The 16,222-nt window shown below is 32.0% G+C and overlaps 1 protein-coding gene across 1 annotated transcript in view; it reads left to right on the top strand.

Annotated features, from left to right (window-relative positions):
• The first annotated feature begins 2,196 nt into the window (after positions 1–2,196).
• LOC128989374 (uncharacterized) overlaps positions 2,197–16,222 on the top strand; it is a 33,681-nt gene continuing 19,655 nt past the window's right edge. Inside the window, exons 1-2 of the mRNA XM_054411263.1 lie at positions 2,197–2,319; positions 12,619–12,670. Of these exons, the coding sequence (XP_054267238.1) occupies positions 2,197–2,319; positions 12,619–12,670 (175 nt within the window). The remainder of the gene's footprint in view (positions 2,320–12,618; positions 12,671–16,222) is intronic.

The following is a 16,222-nucleotide window of genomic DNA, read 5'->3' on the forward strand; positions in this document are numbered from 1 at the left end:
GAACCACGGGCCAAAAGGTCTTTGCAGCTCTCGATCGTCTTCGTCTCGAACTTAAAACAACGATCTCGAGCCGGCAAAATCTCAATTTCGGCCTTAGGTACGAAATATACTATCAAAAAATTCCCTAACTTACAACTGAGGTGGCGTGATAAAAAAAAATAGATGATAACTCCTCCATCAATAATTAGTGGCTGATTTAGGAGTAGGAACACAGAATCACAAATAGTCTTTACAGTGTGGAGCTCTTTTTGCAAAACACTATACTATGTTTACTTAAACAACAGTCACACGAATCAGGGAATGGAAAGTAAGATCTGTTCAATAAAACAAAGACATATGAATGGAACTTATATTGGGAATGTCTTGGGAAAACCAAAGTGTCTGAATACTGAATAAAAAAGGTCGTATAAAATATTATACATTCCTTTTGAACTGAAGATCAATTCTTCTTGTCGTGAATTTATTCTTTTAGCTTTCTTCCTTTATTTTTCTAAAAAGTTTCAATAGTTACCTCATTGCAAATGTAATAGTCAAGAGTTATACGTTCGAGAACAGTTTTTATACTCCACGAATCAGCAAATATCTTTTTCTATGGGGTAAAGTAACGACACGACGGTCCAGAGTTAATAATATTTTGATGGCCCATCGAACTACATAGTACGATTTGAAAGATTGCTATAGGAGAGGATACTTAGACTAGCCGTTTAGTCTTCTTCGGTAAATATTTTATTAATCTAGCGATTGATACCGTTTAAATCCTATGTACCTTGATATTTATTTACACCATGTAACTATGTTAGCTAGAATTTACAAAATCTGAATAAAAACATTTGTATAAGTTTTCTAAAAAGCGTGTGTTTGATTTCAGTGTGAACAGCATCAGAATATTCAGTAGCTTACCATGACTAAATAATCACCACACCAACCTAAAGAACATGCGTTCCCTTCTTGTACAGTTCTCTTCGTACTTTACATCTGTTAAATTATCTTACATGAACTTAGTTGTTTAATCAGGATTTTAAAAATACAAATTTTGTTGTTTGTACTTTCATGCAGTTTCATTTTGTGATAAATTTTTGTCACCTGTGTAATGCTACTATTACTTAGTATTTACTAAATAGACATATGCCTAAATATCTTCTATGAGATATAAGCCTATAAAAATATCTTCAAATATTCGAATACAAAATCACTAAAACATACCTTAGATTTTGTCCAAATTCGAGTTTACTAAATATATGTAAATATGATATGACTGATAGTATTTTGCTTGATTTGATTTCATAAAAGCAAAAAAGATTTACAATACTCCTGACTAGATCTATAAGTATTTTGAATAAATTATCGAATGCATTACGTTAATTGACAATATATTAGATTCTTGTTACATCAATATACAAGCTATTGTACTTCTGAGTTTGGTAACTTTCATCACCGTTTTGTACAATGATATATTTATTTGAAATATTGGAAAACTCTGGCTCTCTTGTGGGATTAAAAACCAAACATTCTATGATAAAATCCACAAATCGCTGGATTTTCCATAAACCTATAAACGGCTTCGCACACGTACTGCATAAGTCCTGCGGATCATGTTATTATTGATTATTGTTGATTGATTGTTGTATGATGTTGTGTCAAGTATTATTTTTCTGTTATATTTATCTTGAATAGTATCTTAATGCTCCGTTCCTTTAAAATGTATTCCCCTTTAATCGCGTAATAAATAGTTTTGAAATTGAATACATTTTACCATAAAAAAACTTCATATTGTCTTATACAGCTGAGAAATGGTCAAATCATACTTTGAATGATTTAGCTTATTCAGTAAACGCTTTTGTCACCAAATATAGCCCTGAAAATCACTAAAATCTTCAATATTTGGGAGCTTTGTCATGCAGCTCACAAGAGACTTTTAAGACCTATATTTCATTTGCTTACAAATAATCAGACATTTTGTTGGTTTGATTCTTTTTTAAACATAAAATGAGGTTACTAACCTGTCGTCAATCAGTCCTCTATTGTCTTGGATGACTAGTTTCGGGGTTAAAACCCCATTTTCAATTTTCTTCAGTCGTCAATTGTCAAACATATTTTCTTGCATAAGCCGTCGTCAAAATTACTTCACACATACACAATCACAACCACAATCACAATCGTCATAAACACACACGAAAACATTTATATTTACAAATCATGTACATGCGCGTGAGGCCGGCCAAGGACAAAACCAGACTCATTTATTTGCAGAAGGATTTATTTGCAAGGACATTTATTGCAAGGCAGTCTGGTTTTGTCCTTGGTCGGCCTCACGCGCATGTACATGATTTGTAAATATAAATGTTTTCGTGTGTGTTTATGTGTATGTGTGAAGTAATTTTGACGACGGCTTATGCAAGAAAATATGTTTGACAATTGACGACTGAAGAAAATTGAAAATGGGGTTTTAACCCCGAAACTAGTCATCCAAGACAATAGAGGACTGATTGACGACAGGTTAGTAACCTCATTTTATGTCAATAGATCAATCCTGGAGGCAAATTATGTATATCTTTTTTAAAGTCGTTATGCATAATTACATTCATGCAATGTTGTGAATGCATTTTATGGTTTAAAAAATGGAGAGCAGGGATTTTAAAAATAGCCATGCCATGGCTAAAGAACCCATTGATATTAGTCAGCATCAAAAGCTGCACGCGGCACATCATCCATCCCAAACTCATCTTTCATTCATATTTAGGCTTACGTAAGTATGCCTAGAACCATATATTAGATGTTGTGTGACCTTGAGTAAATCACTTTATTGAAAAAAAATTTTAAATCCAGTTTTTCCCACATTAATAATACTGTAATTTTGAAAACCATTTAGAACTAATTTTTATTCAGCAACTAGTTTCCACAACTATTTAATGACAGTTTTGTCTTCGTCATTACAAATACCAGCATGAATGGTAAATGTCACATTTGAAATATGGATCAAAAGTAATGATAATTTACAAAACTTAACTAGTGCGTGACTATTTTTTCTTTATAATCATGTAGAAAAAACAACTACTGTATTAAAATTATACGGTTTTGTTAGATTGTTTACTAAAAGTTTGATTAAAGAAAACTGAACTTTTAATCATTTTCGACGAAATACTAATACTTAACTCTTCTAATTTCTCTCAGAACTGTATTTAATAAACTTTTTGGGAAAACTAAAACGTTTAATTGGTTTAGATTTGAAGAAATCAAAACTACAACATTCCTTGTAACGCCATTAATTAACAACTAGCTAAAATGAAGCATAATTTCTTCCAAGGAATTGTCGATTCCCATTTCTACGTTGGAATGAGCCTTGCCTCGGATCTCTTAGTAGTTTTTTTACGAGTTTTACTGGGTGCTTATTAGATTTTGACACTGCTTGAAAACTTACTTCAAATGTTTGCCATTTGACAAACCAATTTTGATATAAACATTACATTCATAGTAAAACAAGTTACACAACCTTTTGTTGTTAACAAAAAATAAACATTAAAGAAACTAGCTGTTACCCACAAAGCTTTGACTTCATAAGTATTATATTAATAAAACTATTGATTGGTTAAGTTAAGCTGAAATTAACAAAATAGAATACAGTAATACAAACAAATAATCACACCTGTAGTCCAGTCAATGAATGCTCAAAAGGGGGGTGTAGAGGACATGGAGAGGGGGAAATTTTTTTTCTGCGGGAATGTGTTCGGGGTAGTTAGAAGATAAAAATACCAAAAGTCCCCGCCCCTGGCCCTGCTGCTTCAGCGGGTTGAGGGGGGGAAAGGCCCCATTTTTTAGTTTTTTACTTCTACACTGAAAACCGTGCATCGTACGGAAAAAATGTAAATTATAAAAAGAAAGATGATAAAATTTTCTACAAGAATGGTCATATTCATTTCTTCCGTATATGCATTAGTTTAAAAGATATTCTCAAAATAATATAAAAATTCTTAAATAAATTGATTTTTCACGCGTTTTTTGTCAAATAAGTTTATATAATCCATTAGCCTGTTGTTGTTTCACATCAATCAGGATAGAAAACAGGTTTTTGAACACTAACCTATATAATATAATATATCAATCGTATAAATTGTGTTAAAAATAGTTAATATAAATTTAAATAAGTTATATATATTTGTCATGGAAACAAGTAATTTTGGCATAATTATTACATGAAAAATTAAAATGATTATGTTTGTAGCTATATTTGTCCAGGTTTATTTATAACAATTACCGAAACCAAGACTTAATATTATTGTTCATGGTCTGGCTCACTTGGGACGAGAGGGTCCGACTTCTGTCCCAAAAACTGGTGCCATCTGGAACTGAAAACCACCATCTAGGACATCTCCATCATTCAATTCTTGTTGATTAGACTCAATATTGGCTATCAAAGTGAGAATTCGGTGTAGGCCTGTATATTCTTCATCTTCCTCATTCATCAAAATGGGTATTTCATGTAAAAAGATCCCTTAGCAGTTCTGGCATAACGGAGAACACTTATTGGACATTTTCTTGCATGCACAAATTGCACATCAGGCACTGTTATAATCTTGAGTACATTTGCAAAAAACTTGGTTAAGGGATTAACTGTTCCTGGTTACTATAATTTTGGTGTCTCTGTTCAAATGAATATCTACTGACTAGTGGCGGTCCCTTGGGGGGGGGGGGGAGTTCTGATTAGAAACTATCTTTGTATATGATATTGTATAGTTTAAATTTATTAGTCCAGAGCAATTAGGTTATGACCCGGACAAAATTGATAACAGGCTGAAAATTGGTGGAAATGTTCAAAAAAATGTCCTGAGTGGCCCACACAAAGTCCCAAGAAATCCCAGTTGGGGAACGGCCGCCATTTTGAAAAAAAAACTGCCGCCATCTTGGAAATTTAGATTTCTTGCTGTATCTTTTGAAGTAATTGTCCGAAAGACTTTATTTATGTCTCAAATTAAACGTTTTGGGCTCATGTATGAGGGTAATATATAATTAAAGAGTTTATTATGCTCTAAGCATAAATATTATTTATATTAACCTCAAAAATATCTATAATAATGATATAGATACGGTTATGTCCCCCCTTTTATACGAATTGTGGATATTTATAGGCATGCAAGGTGGATGCGATACTCCCTGGTGTGGATTAACGTCCGCACGGGTGAGTACTACGACTATCCGCAGTACTATCCTGATAATTAGACCAATTCGTAATTACCAAGGCATAAATGTGGTTCGGATTCCACTATAAACTGTAGGTCCCTTAGTTGCCATTAGCTGTATGGGCTATTAATTAACAGCTGTGTCTAAGGTGGGGAGTCACTAACAAGACTACAAGATCGCGCCACTCATCCTACACTCATCTCCATTCACACTTGGTTTAAAATACCTACTTTGTATGGTTGCCATTTCATATAACAGTATTAACAGTATAGATATTGAGTCTAATGAACAAGAATTGGATTATGGAGAGATCATGAACAATATTATTAAGTCTTGGTTTCGGTGATTGATATAAGTAAACCTGGACAAATATAGCAACAAACATAATCTTTTTAATTTTTAGGGAATAAATATGCCAAAATTACTTGTTTCCATGACAAATATACATATTTTATTTAAATTTATATAAGCTATTTTTAACACAATATATACGATTGATATATTATATTATATAGGTTAGTGTTCAAAAACCTGTTTTCTATCCTGATTGATGTGAAACAACAACAGGCTAATGGATTATATAAACTTATTTGACAAAAAACGCGTAAAAAATCAATTTATTTAAGAATTTTTATATTATTTTGAGAATATCTTTTAAACTAATGCATATACGGTAGAAATGAATATGACCATTCTTGTAGAGAATTTTATCATCTTTCTTTTTATAATTTACATTTTTTCCGTGCGATGCACGGTTTTCAGTGTAGAAGTAAAAAACTAAAAAATGGGGCCTTTGCCCCCCTCCCCCCGCTGAAGCAGCAGGGCCAGGGGCGGGGACTTTTGGTATTTTTATCTTCTAACTACCCCGAACACATTCCCGCAGAAAAAACATTTCCCCCTCTCCATGTCCTCTACAATCCCTTTATTGACTAGACTACTGATAAGGTAATAAATTGAAAGAATAGCAAACAAATAATAAGTACAGCCATAGATAAAATACATAGTCTAGAGGTTGGTTAGTCACATACTTGTGATGTTGGTTAGTCTATGGTACAGTTGAGATATTTTTAACATTAGGTATATGGAAAGTTCCCTTTTGAAATCAATTACAACTTTATAGGGCAATTTATGAAACAATTGATAGTTTAGAGCAAGATTTATCGTCATGACGAGCATTTTAAGTATATGGTTTATGGGGAAGTGACTTTTAGTTTTCTCAAAAGTTCATGGGTACTTTGGTCTTTATATGGATATAAATCAGATTTTCTTTTGTATAGTTACTAACTTTTACAATTTAACATAAAGCATCCACATGCTTTACAATTTAATGGATTTGACTCTAATTTATGTCCATGTCATATTATCCAAATTCTTAGATATTTATTCGAAGTAGTATATGGAAGTAGTATTACTCTTAAACCTTAAAGGCCAAGTACATCGAGTAAGTGATGTAGGAAAATACGTTTAATCGGCTTGGTTAACGCTTGCAGGCATACTTAAAGCTAACTTCTCCTCAAAAATGTTCTTCGGTTAAATATGTTCTTAGTATCCAAAATTACAAATTTAAGATCACAAAGAAAATGTCCAAAATTCAATTCTAAAATACTATAATCTTTTTAGCGAATTTCCCTATAGGGAAGTAGCTATTACTGTAGGTGGCATGGTAAGACTTAGGCCCGGGACCGATTTACTTTTTCATTTTGATGTCCCCAGAGGCCAAAAACACCATTCGTTCAAATTTTTATATAAGTACTACTTTTCACTGTAAAGAGGTGGAATTTTGTGGGGGGTTTAAATTTGCATAACACTTTAATTAATAAATGAGCTTTCAAAAAACTCTGGTTTTAACCCTTTTGCTATCTTTTTACTCATTTTACATATTATTTATTAATATATATATATATATATATATATATATATATATAGATTTATATATATACAGGGTGTCTCAGACCACCCGGCCGGCTTGTATAGCTCCAATATGAAAGCAAATGGAAACCTAATTGCAACTGGAACCCCCTATTTTGACCCCAAGGAATTCAGATAAATTATTTTCAACCCTAAAAAAGCACCCCAAAGGGCAGATTTTGGGGGGTGGGGGTGGTTTTTGGGAAAATTTCAAATGTAAAGGGGGGTCGTGTTATACCTCTTTTTAAAGGTTCTTTAGTCCTGAGTATTTTAGTGGAAAAAGATTTAAGTTATCTTCATCCCTATTTACAGGGTGTTCAAAAACTTACAAAAAATAGACTTTTGAACTACTTTTCACTGTAAAGAGGTGGAATTTTGTGGGGGGTTTAAATTTGCATAACACTTTAATTAATAAAAGAGCTTTCAAAAAACTCTGGTTTTAACCCTTTTGCTATCTTTTTACTTATGTTACGCATTTTCAAACTTTTTGAAGTTTCAAAAGCTGTTATCTCAAAAATTTCAAATGGCAACATGGGTTTCATTACAAACTACATTGTAGTCCTTGAAATTTGCTATAATTTTTGTATTTAATGTTTTTTTCGGTATCTTCATTGGTTAAAGAGATATAGCGAAATTAGTGTATTTTAATGTTTTATTAAATGGTATTCAAAGTGTTTGCTGTTGTAAATGTACACGTCTAGGTCTCAATTAAAACTAATTATGTTAAAATATTAAAATACTACCAAGATTGTTAAACTTGGATTATTAATAAAGGAAAAAACAAAACTGCAAATATTCTTAGTTATTTTACAATTACAAAGATCGAATAGTGCTTTGAATGAATACTGTCTAACTGGTAAATAAAAAAAAATCATCATGAAATCAATGAGCGTGTGCGTGAAACTGGTCACGTTTGATCAGATAAAACAAATTATAAGGAACTTACTGGATCTGTACAAGAGGTGAATGCACCTGCGGTAGTAAAATAGCAATAAAGTACCATAATAGTGGAGAAGAAGTACTACGTGCATAACAGAGTTGGGGTTTGCATGGAACAAAATGGAAGGCAATTTAAGCATTTGTAGAAGTCCATCGGTATGTAGGCTATTAATGCTGATTCAAACAAATTATTCATTCAAAGAACTATTAGAGCCATGGAATTGTAGAATAACTAAGAATATTTGCAGTTGTGTTCTTTCCTTTATAAATCTTCCAGGATCGACAATCTGAGTCCTATTTTATTTTTTTAGACAAGATTTGTTTTAATTGAGACCTAGAGGTGTACATTTGCAACAGTAAACACTTTGAATACCATTTAATAAAACATTAAAATACACTAATTTCGTTATATCTCTTTAACCAATGAAGATACCAAAAAACATTAAATACAAAAATTATAGAAAATTTTAAGGGCTACAATGTGGTTTGTAAATAAACCCATGTTGCCATTTGAAAATTTTGAGATAACAGCTTTTGAAACTTCAAAAAGTTTGAAAATGCGTAACATAAGTAAAAAGATAGCAAAAGGGTTAAAACCAGAGTTTTTTGAAAGCTCATTTATTAATTAAAGTGTTATGCAAATTTGAACCCCCCACAAAATTCCACCTCTTTACAGTAAAAAGTAGTTCAAAAGTCTATTTTTTGTAAGTTTTTGAACACCCTGTAAATAGGGATGAAGATAATTTAAATCTTTTTCCACTAAAATACTCAGGACTAAAGGACCTTTAAAAAGAGGTATAACACGACCCCCCTTTACATTTGAAATTTTCCCAAAAACCACCCCCACCCCCCAAAATCTGCCCTTTGGGGTGCTTTTTTAGGGTTGAAAATAATTTAGCTGAATTCCTTGGGGTCAAAATAGGGGGTTCCAGTTGCAATTAGGTTTCCATTTGCTTTATATTGGAGCTATACAAGCCGGCCGGGTGGTCTGAGACACCCTGTACATATATACGTCCGTGAACGCGATAACTTGAGTAATTTTTGTCCGATTTTGATGAAATTTGGCTTAACGGTGTAAGGCGGGATAAACTTGAATGAGTTCGCGAACCAGCATGATCGGACCATGGCAACGGGGTTTTACGGGAGGTTTTATGGGGTAAAAAATGGTTTTTCTCATTTTTGACCCTCAAAACACAAAATTTCCCAATTTCTCTCTAGACCTTTTTAAAGAGTTTAAAAAAACAAATAATTTAGTATATCAAAGTGTTTTTGTACGGTTATTGGTAACGGAGAAAATTCAAAAAATTGTAAATTTAAAATTCCCATGTTATTCTTATGGAGAATATTGTAAACTGTCGTATTTTGCTTGTTTTGGTGATATATTTTGATCAAACTTGGCAAATTTATTTATTTTATACTAAACTATTAATATTTTACTAAAATACACACTTTATTAGTTTCCTTGTAGCAGAAAACCTAGGTATTCATTAAACCTAAAATGTTATTTAAATAAATTTTATTGAGAATCAATTCAGACAAATGGAAATTCGCTTAGTCGGCAGGTTTGCTGTGGCGGGGGTATTAATTGAACTTGTATTGATTGTTATAATTAAGCTAATGTCTTCAACTTATTTCAATTTTTTCGTTGATGTGTTATACGGCTCCCAGAAGTTTGTTCAAGTTTTGATGTATTAATTGCATATTTTCAGTTAATTTATTTATGAACACAAATTTTAATTAAGAACAGCAACTTAAGCCTTTAAACACTTTTTTATCATGACTTTTCACCAAAACCCAGTTTGTACTCATCCCCTTTCAAATTATGTTTTAGTATATTTACTAAAACATGCATTCAATAACAAGAATTCTATATTTGGTTTTACATTGAATCATTTCAGAGGATAATCCCTGAATAACAAAACTCTCACAAAGGGTGTAAGCCGATGCCGAGGTTGAGATAAAATTATCAGAATCCAACCAATAACGTCGATGGGTTGGTATTTGCTTCTATTGGTCTGATTTCTTCTAGGTACTATATTTCTGGTTTTATTGTGTGACAGAATAAAAGGTATCAGCAAACTGACACATACTTTCTTCTATCAGCCTAACATTAGTATTGATCATCCTAATACAGTAAGGGTGAAACAATAACAATAGGTAATCAGGAGTAACTATGAGTTTTATAAGGAAAATATACAAATTGTCATTATTTTTTAAATGTACAATTACAGGTTATGGCATTTTGTTGAGAGTAAAAATTACTTTATTATACTACATTTCAATCAAAAATTTGTATTTACCATATAACTACCTGATTCAAGAATTTCTATTGTATGATTTTAAAATTGTTTCAATTTCAGAGTTTAATTACGATCCATATCTTAGTACTTTTATGGAATATTTAATCGAAAACATGAAAACTCGTGCTGAATATGAAGCAGCTTGTGTTTCAGTGTGTTCCATTCCAATATTTGCCGGAATCCACCAATAGCGTTCAAAGCTACGCTTAATTGTTTGTATTCGAAGAGGATATTGCTTTTGCTCGAGTATAGAGGAGAATCTTACTAAGGAAAATATTCAAAACAATGTCTCAATTAACCTAGAAACGAAGATATTGGAATACTGTAAAAATGTGTGTGCACTTTTGCATCCTATATTTTTTAATTTTAGACGAAATTCCTGTTCAAGGATAATTGAGCTGAAAGTTCACATATATATATTACACGTTTCTATATACTTGGAAACCCTTTTTGTGAATAACTGGTTTGATTTTTTTTATTTATGATTAAATGTCTACTTACACATCACTTCTTTGTTTATTTGTATACTAATCATAACAAGTTTCGATATTAATTTGTTTTAATAAAACCACACTGAGCCTTCTCTTGGAAATAAGCAAAAATGCAAATGGTTTGGTTAACATAAAAGGTCAAATAAAGAGAGGAGGGTAGGGGTTTATTGATGATCATCAAAAAATGGTGCAAAGAATTTCTGATACACCCTCATCAACAGATTTAAGATATACAAGTATTGTGATGACCTTCCAGATTTTACACTTAATTTAATTAACAGTAAAATCTCATCTTGAAATAACAGCTTGGAAAATGAAAAAAATAATTGGAAAATCAAAAAAGAGGTACAGTTATGAATCCCCACAGATTTGGGGTAATAAAGATCACTCAATTATGACAACCATCACCCAAAACAATTTTTCCTTTATTTTCCGTTTCAGATGCCTGGAACATACATCGACAATCTAAGCATGTGATTTTGTAAGATGAAAGAAAACAAAATTTGCCTGGACCGTCAAAAAACTCTCATATTATTTTGCCCATCAAAATCGAAAGCATTTCTCTCTTGCCAGGGTGCATCAGTTGGCAATTAATTACAGCCCTCCATTATTGGTTCCCCTCAAACAGAGGGGTTTTCCACTCAATTAAGATTTAGAGGCATTTTTCCTCTTTTCATATTTACGTGTAGGCTTTTTTTATTAACCTGTACGAACACGATTCTAATCTATTACTGCGATCAAGATTAATTCAAATCCTTAGACTTTTATAAAGGATCGGCAAAACCAGCCATTTGTAAAATTCATGGCAGATAACCCTAACTCTGTTTTAACCCTGGAAGCAGAAACAATTGATCCAGGATCATGATTCAATCCAAGACCTTCCATTTGCTTTAATACCATTTCGTCAGTTGAGCACATCATTATTTATACAGGGTGAAAAAAGTCAAAACCCCCCATCAAATATCTTTCCAAGAAAATGTACAGAGATATGTTTTTGGTGGTCGTGCAATCTTAGCAGGAAGTTTCATTTTAAGATTTTGAAAGTTTTTTGTGTGAATTTCGGGGGAACTCATTTTTTTTTATCCAAACCCCGACTAAATTAAAAACTAACCGACAAAACTAAATTAAAACTAAATTAAACTAAATCAACCGACAAACAACATAAAAAAAATAATGCCATATAGTTCAAGACGTGGGTTTCTTAACTCTTGCTTAAGGACTCTTGCTTGGGGCCTAGAAGTTATAACTCATAAAACAATTACAAAAGTAGGATGAAAATTCTAATCCCACAGTGCACTCGATATGAAAATTACAATCACCTTGGTATTTGAACAAATATATTGGCAGAGGTAATAATACCTATTGACAGAGGTAAATTAAACCATTATCAAATATCTTGGGATGGTAAATAAGTCTAGTGGCTGTGTGAAATTAACAAAATTAACATTATTGTTATGGTGGACAAATCCAAAATTGCCGTTAGCCTCCATGGACTCCCTTCGAAAACAATGACAAAACTACAAAGGCAATTTCTGATCCCACAGTTAACTCGATACTTAAATTACAATACCTTTGGTATTAAAAAATATTCTCGGATGATAAATAGCCCTTCAACAGCTGTTTGAAATAATCCAAGGTGGCCGCAAGGCTCCAAAGACTCTTAAACCAATTATATGTGAAATACTTGAACTACTAGCAAATTTCTACCGCCATGAATGGTAAGCTGAACGATGTAGAAGTAGGTAACGCCAATTAGTGACTTTCGCAACTAGTTGTTACTGTTATTGCCCTTTGTTATGTTTCAGATAAACAATGAGTTGTTGATGTGTATTGTTGAGTTCGTTTGCGGACCCGCATGTCAGTTTGTTTTCTTTTGTTGTACCTGAATTGAAAACAAGGTGATTGTAAGTACGTAGATGTAATTTTAACATTTCACAATCTAGGTTATATTCGTATTCTAATTTGTAGACTAAAGTATAAAAGTTTTCCTTTTTGTAAAACTAATGACCTGGCATTCTTGATAAGAACGAGATAAGCTAGCAAGCTTATGCTTGTGATTTTATGGTAGTTAGTTCACTAGCCTCTATGTTTTAATGTATCATGTTTATAAATATAAATGAAAATTAATTCATGGTTAATATTGTTTACACCCTAAATATTTGTGTTTATTATTTATAATTGGTCTCATTCATGTTAAACTTAAATGAATCAGATTAGGCCTATTCATAATACAAAATAAACGGTATCAGCAATCTTACACATACTTTCTCTCATTAGCTTTTCAACAACTCTTATTCTTTGGTGGGAGTAACTATGATATTTTATGGTGAAAATCACGAAGTTGCAATAGCTTTAGAAGCATAACTTGTACATCATAGGGAGTTGTACACTTTTGTTTAGAGTTAAAATGAATATAACATACTAAATTTGTGTCAAGATCGGTTGAGCAGTCTTTTAAATCTAATTTTACCGTTATTTTTGTGGATTTAGATTATTGTGTAAAATTCCATAAGTTAAAAAAACTTCTTATCTTTATTTTAACAGCAATAGGGGTTGTACCTTGTTTTGTTAACAGAACTACAACATACTTAATTTTATTTAAAATCTATTGGGCCATTTCCTTTTTAATCAGATTTTCCGTCAATTTATGGATTTAATTGGAAAATCACCAAATTATGAATCAAGTTTTAATAAAACTGCCAAAACCGTAGAGATAACATGGATTAGTAAATACGTACCGAATTTCGTATGAAGCTCTGTTCAAATCTACACACACCAATACACACACAGGAATTTTCTCAAAAACCAATTATTTTGTGCCGTGGGGGGGCGAATATCCTCACAAAACTCAAACTCGAAAATGTTGGTGAAAAAATACTTTCTCCGTATACTATTTATAGAGGGATGGACTAAAATTATTGAGTAAGAAAAAGTATGCAGCCATAGCAGCAGTAATCATTCGGTGCAATTGTAGCCGTTCTTAGTTGTGATAAGTTGATTATTATAGTAAATATGTCAATGTGAGAATTTCATTCGTTGATGGATAAAGGGACTCCTTTCAACCTCACCCACCGTTTATGATCTGATTAACTTGAAAATAAAATGACGAAGAAAAGGTTAACTAATAACTGCCGATTTTGCTAAATACTCATTGTGTCATGGTACCAAACTACCCATATGACAAACTAAAATGTTTCTTAACTGATCATTAAGCCTAGAAAAGTATCCAATTCCTCCCTTTTGTTAGCTACATTATATCAATGCAATTATGAGATAGTAATAGTACATAACTGTAAACTATGGCCAATACCAAAACTATAACTTTATATTCGAATCGATTCTACCAAACTAAGTTTACATTTTTATTTCTCAATGAACTTAGTCAAATATTGAGCCTGGTTCGATCCTTGGAGTAAATTATTACCGGTTAACATTATCATTACGCTTTTAAGTATGTGACTTTCTAACTACTTGTCCACAATTATTGATGTAATTATGTCCGTGATATGAACAATTTCTTTACAAAAAGACAAAATTTTACTGACACATCTTATGTCAGCAACGTAAAAACCAAAACTGAACTTTTAATCGAGACATGTAAATACTCGTTAAATACCCATGATTTAATATCACAAGTTAGTAAAACCATAGTAGTTTTTGTTTTTTTTATCAAACACAGTAAGACAATTTTTGATTGAATCATCATTGAATGTTTAGAATAACCCGTATTCCATATTCTATACTAGAAGTTCCAACAGTGATGACTTGGAAGTGTTTTAACAGACTTGGAATTCAATTCATAGACTCTGGCTTTGGTTCAAATATGAACCTGTTTTGAATGCTTAGTGTCCACTCCTTCACTTATCACTCCATTGCCAGCTGTATGTTCCACACACCGGTCTTAGATCGCCCTAACTGATTTTCACTAACAAAAAACAGAATCAACTAAAATCACTGGACAAAAGCGTTTTACAATGGTAATTAAATTATAAATATAAATATTTCTTATTGGGTTGTTGGTTAAAACACCAAATTTACTGTATCGATAATTTAATACTCGTCTATAATTATAACCTCCATTTACTTAACATTAAACAACGTATCGAACCAATTTTGGGGTCACAGTTGAAAAGGGCCCATTACAATTTTATGGATCGATACCCCCTGACGCGACGAAAGCCTGCAAAACGAAAAAGTAAATCGGTCCAAGGTCTAAATCTTACCATGAGACCTACAATAATAGCTTATTCCTTATATGGGAAATTCTTTATACTGATCTGGCCGAATAAAGTTTGTTTGCCACACAATTAGAGAAAACAACCGAAGTGCTGTCAATCTTCGAAACAACAAAACAAAGCTCTCCCCGTGGGATAAATACCTCGTTTTGGAAGTTTTAACGCTATCAGGAATATACTGTTTCCCATTTGTTTCGTTGTTGATAACATAATCTTCAACCATTATTTCACCCAAGTGGCAAGCTTCCAGTTTTGAGGCCATAAACTTGGTTAGCTCTTTTCCGCTTGCACAAATAGTTTTTATGATGATAAAAATTGTGTTTGATATATTTTTAATTCATTAACTATTCCTACATTTACACCGTTGGACATATCATTACCAGTAGCATTATGTTTACCATTACCTAAAACTATTCACACCACTTCAACTTTTGACTACGTAAATGCGTTTAAAAACCCCTTGTAATTTAATTAATTATTCTGGCAAGCAAAACGTAATTTTGTAAAAACCAAAGTTCAGTTTAACTGACGATATTGATTTATAATTGACCACTAGTGCATGAGTGTTATTAACAATGTCCAAGATAGGAATCTCCCCCTAATAGGCATTAAATGATTTTCCTAAAATATTGATAAAGTTTCCATCAGCAATATTCTTATAAATATACATTTAGATTTCTATAATACTATTCTATTGATAATGAGACATTATTCACAAATGGTTGGGTCCTTCATTCATTGGTGTAGTATCGTGAATTTAGAGGTAAGAAAGTTCATTAACAAATAGTCATGTTCATTTATAAATAAAGTTTAGGGCTTGAAATATAGTCAATTTTGTTTTATACGGCCATGGAAGAATTTACATAATTCAAATTGCTATATATTTTATCATAATGGTTTTTGTTGCACAAAGATTGTAAATTTAGTCCCCTGCGCTAGATTTTGTAACATCGATCTACTAGTATATTCCTAATTGAAAATAGATTTTTCTTTTTAAATGTGATACAGTATGTATTTTTGAAAGCGAAATGTATTTATACCTGCTTTGATAATACCGTTGTACATATCATTAAACGTTCTCTGGTTGGTTTGGTTGGAAACAATCACATTATTTGTTGCATTTGGTTTTACCATCGATGTTATTATACACCGATGGGTTTAACATGTATGTAAC

Source organism: Macrosteles quadrilineatus, unplaced genomic scaffold (assembly GCF_028750875.1).
Source record: "Macrosteles quadrilineatus isolate MER2022 unplaced genomic scaffold, UCM_ALF_1.0 Scaffold_3__2_contigs__length_128488019, whole genome shotgun sequence".
NCBI lineage: Eukaryota > Metazoa > Arthropoda > Insecta > Hemiptera > Cicadellidae > Macrosteles > Macrosteles quadrilineatus.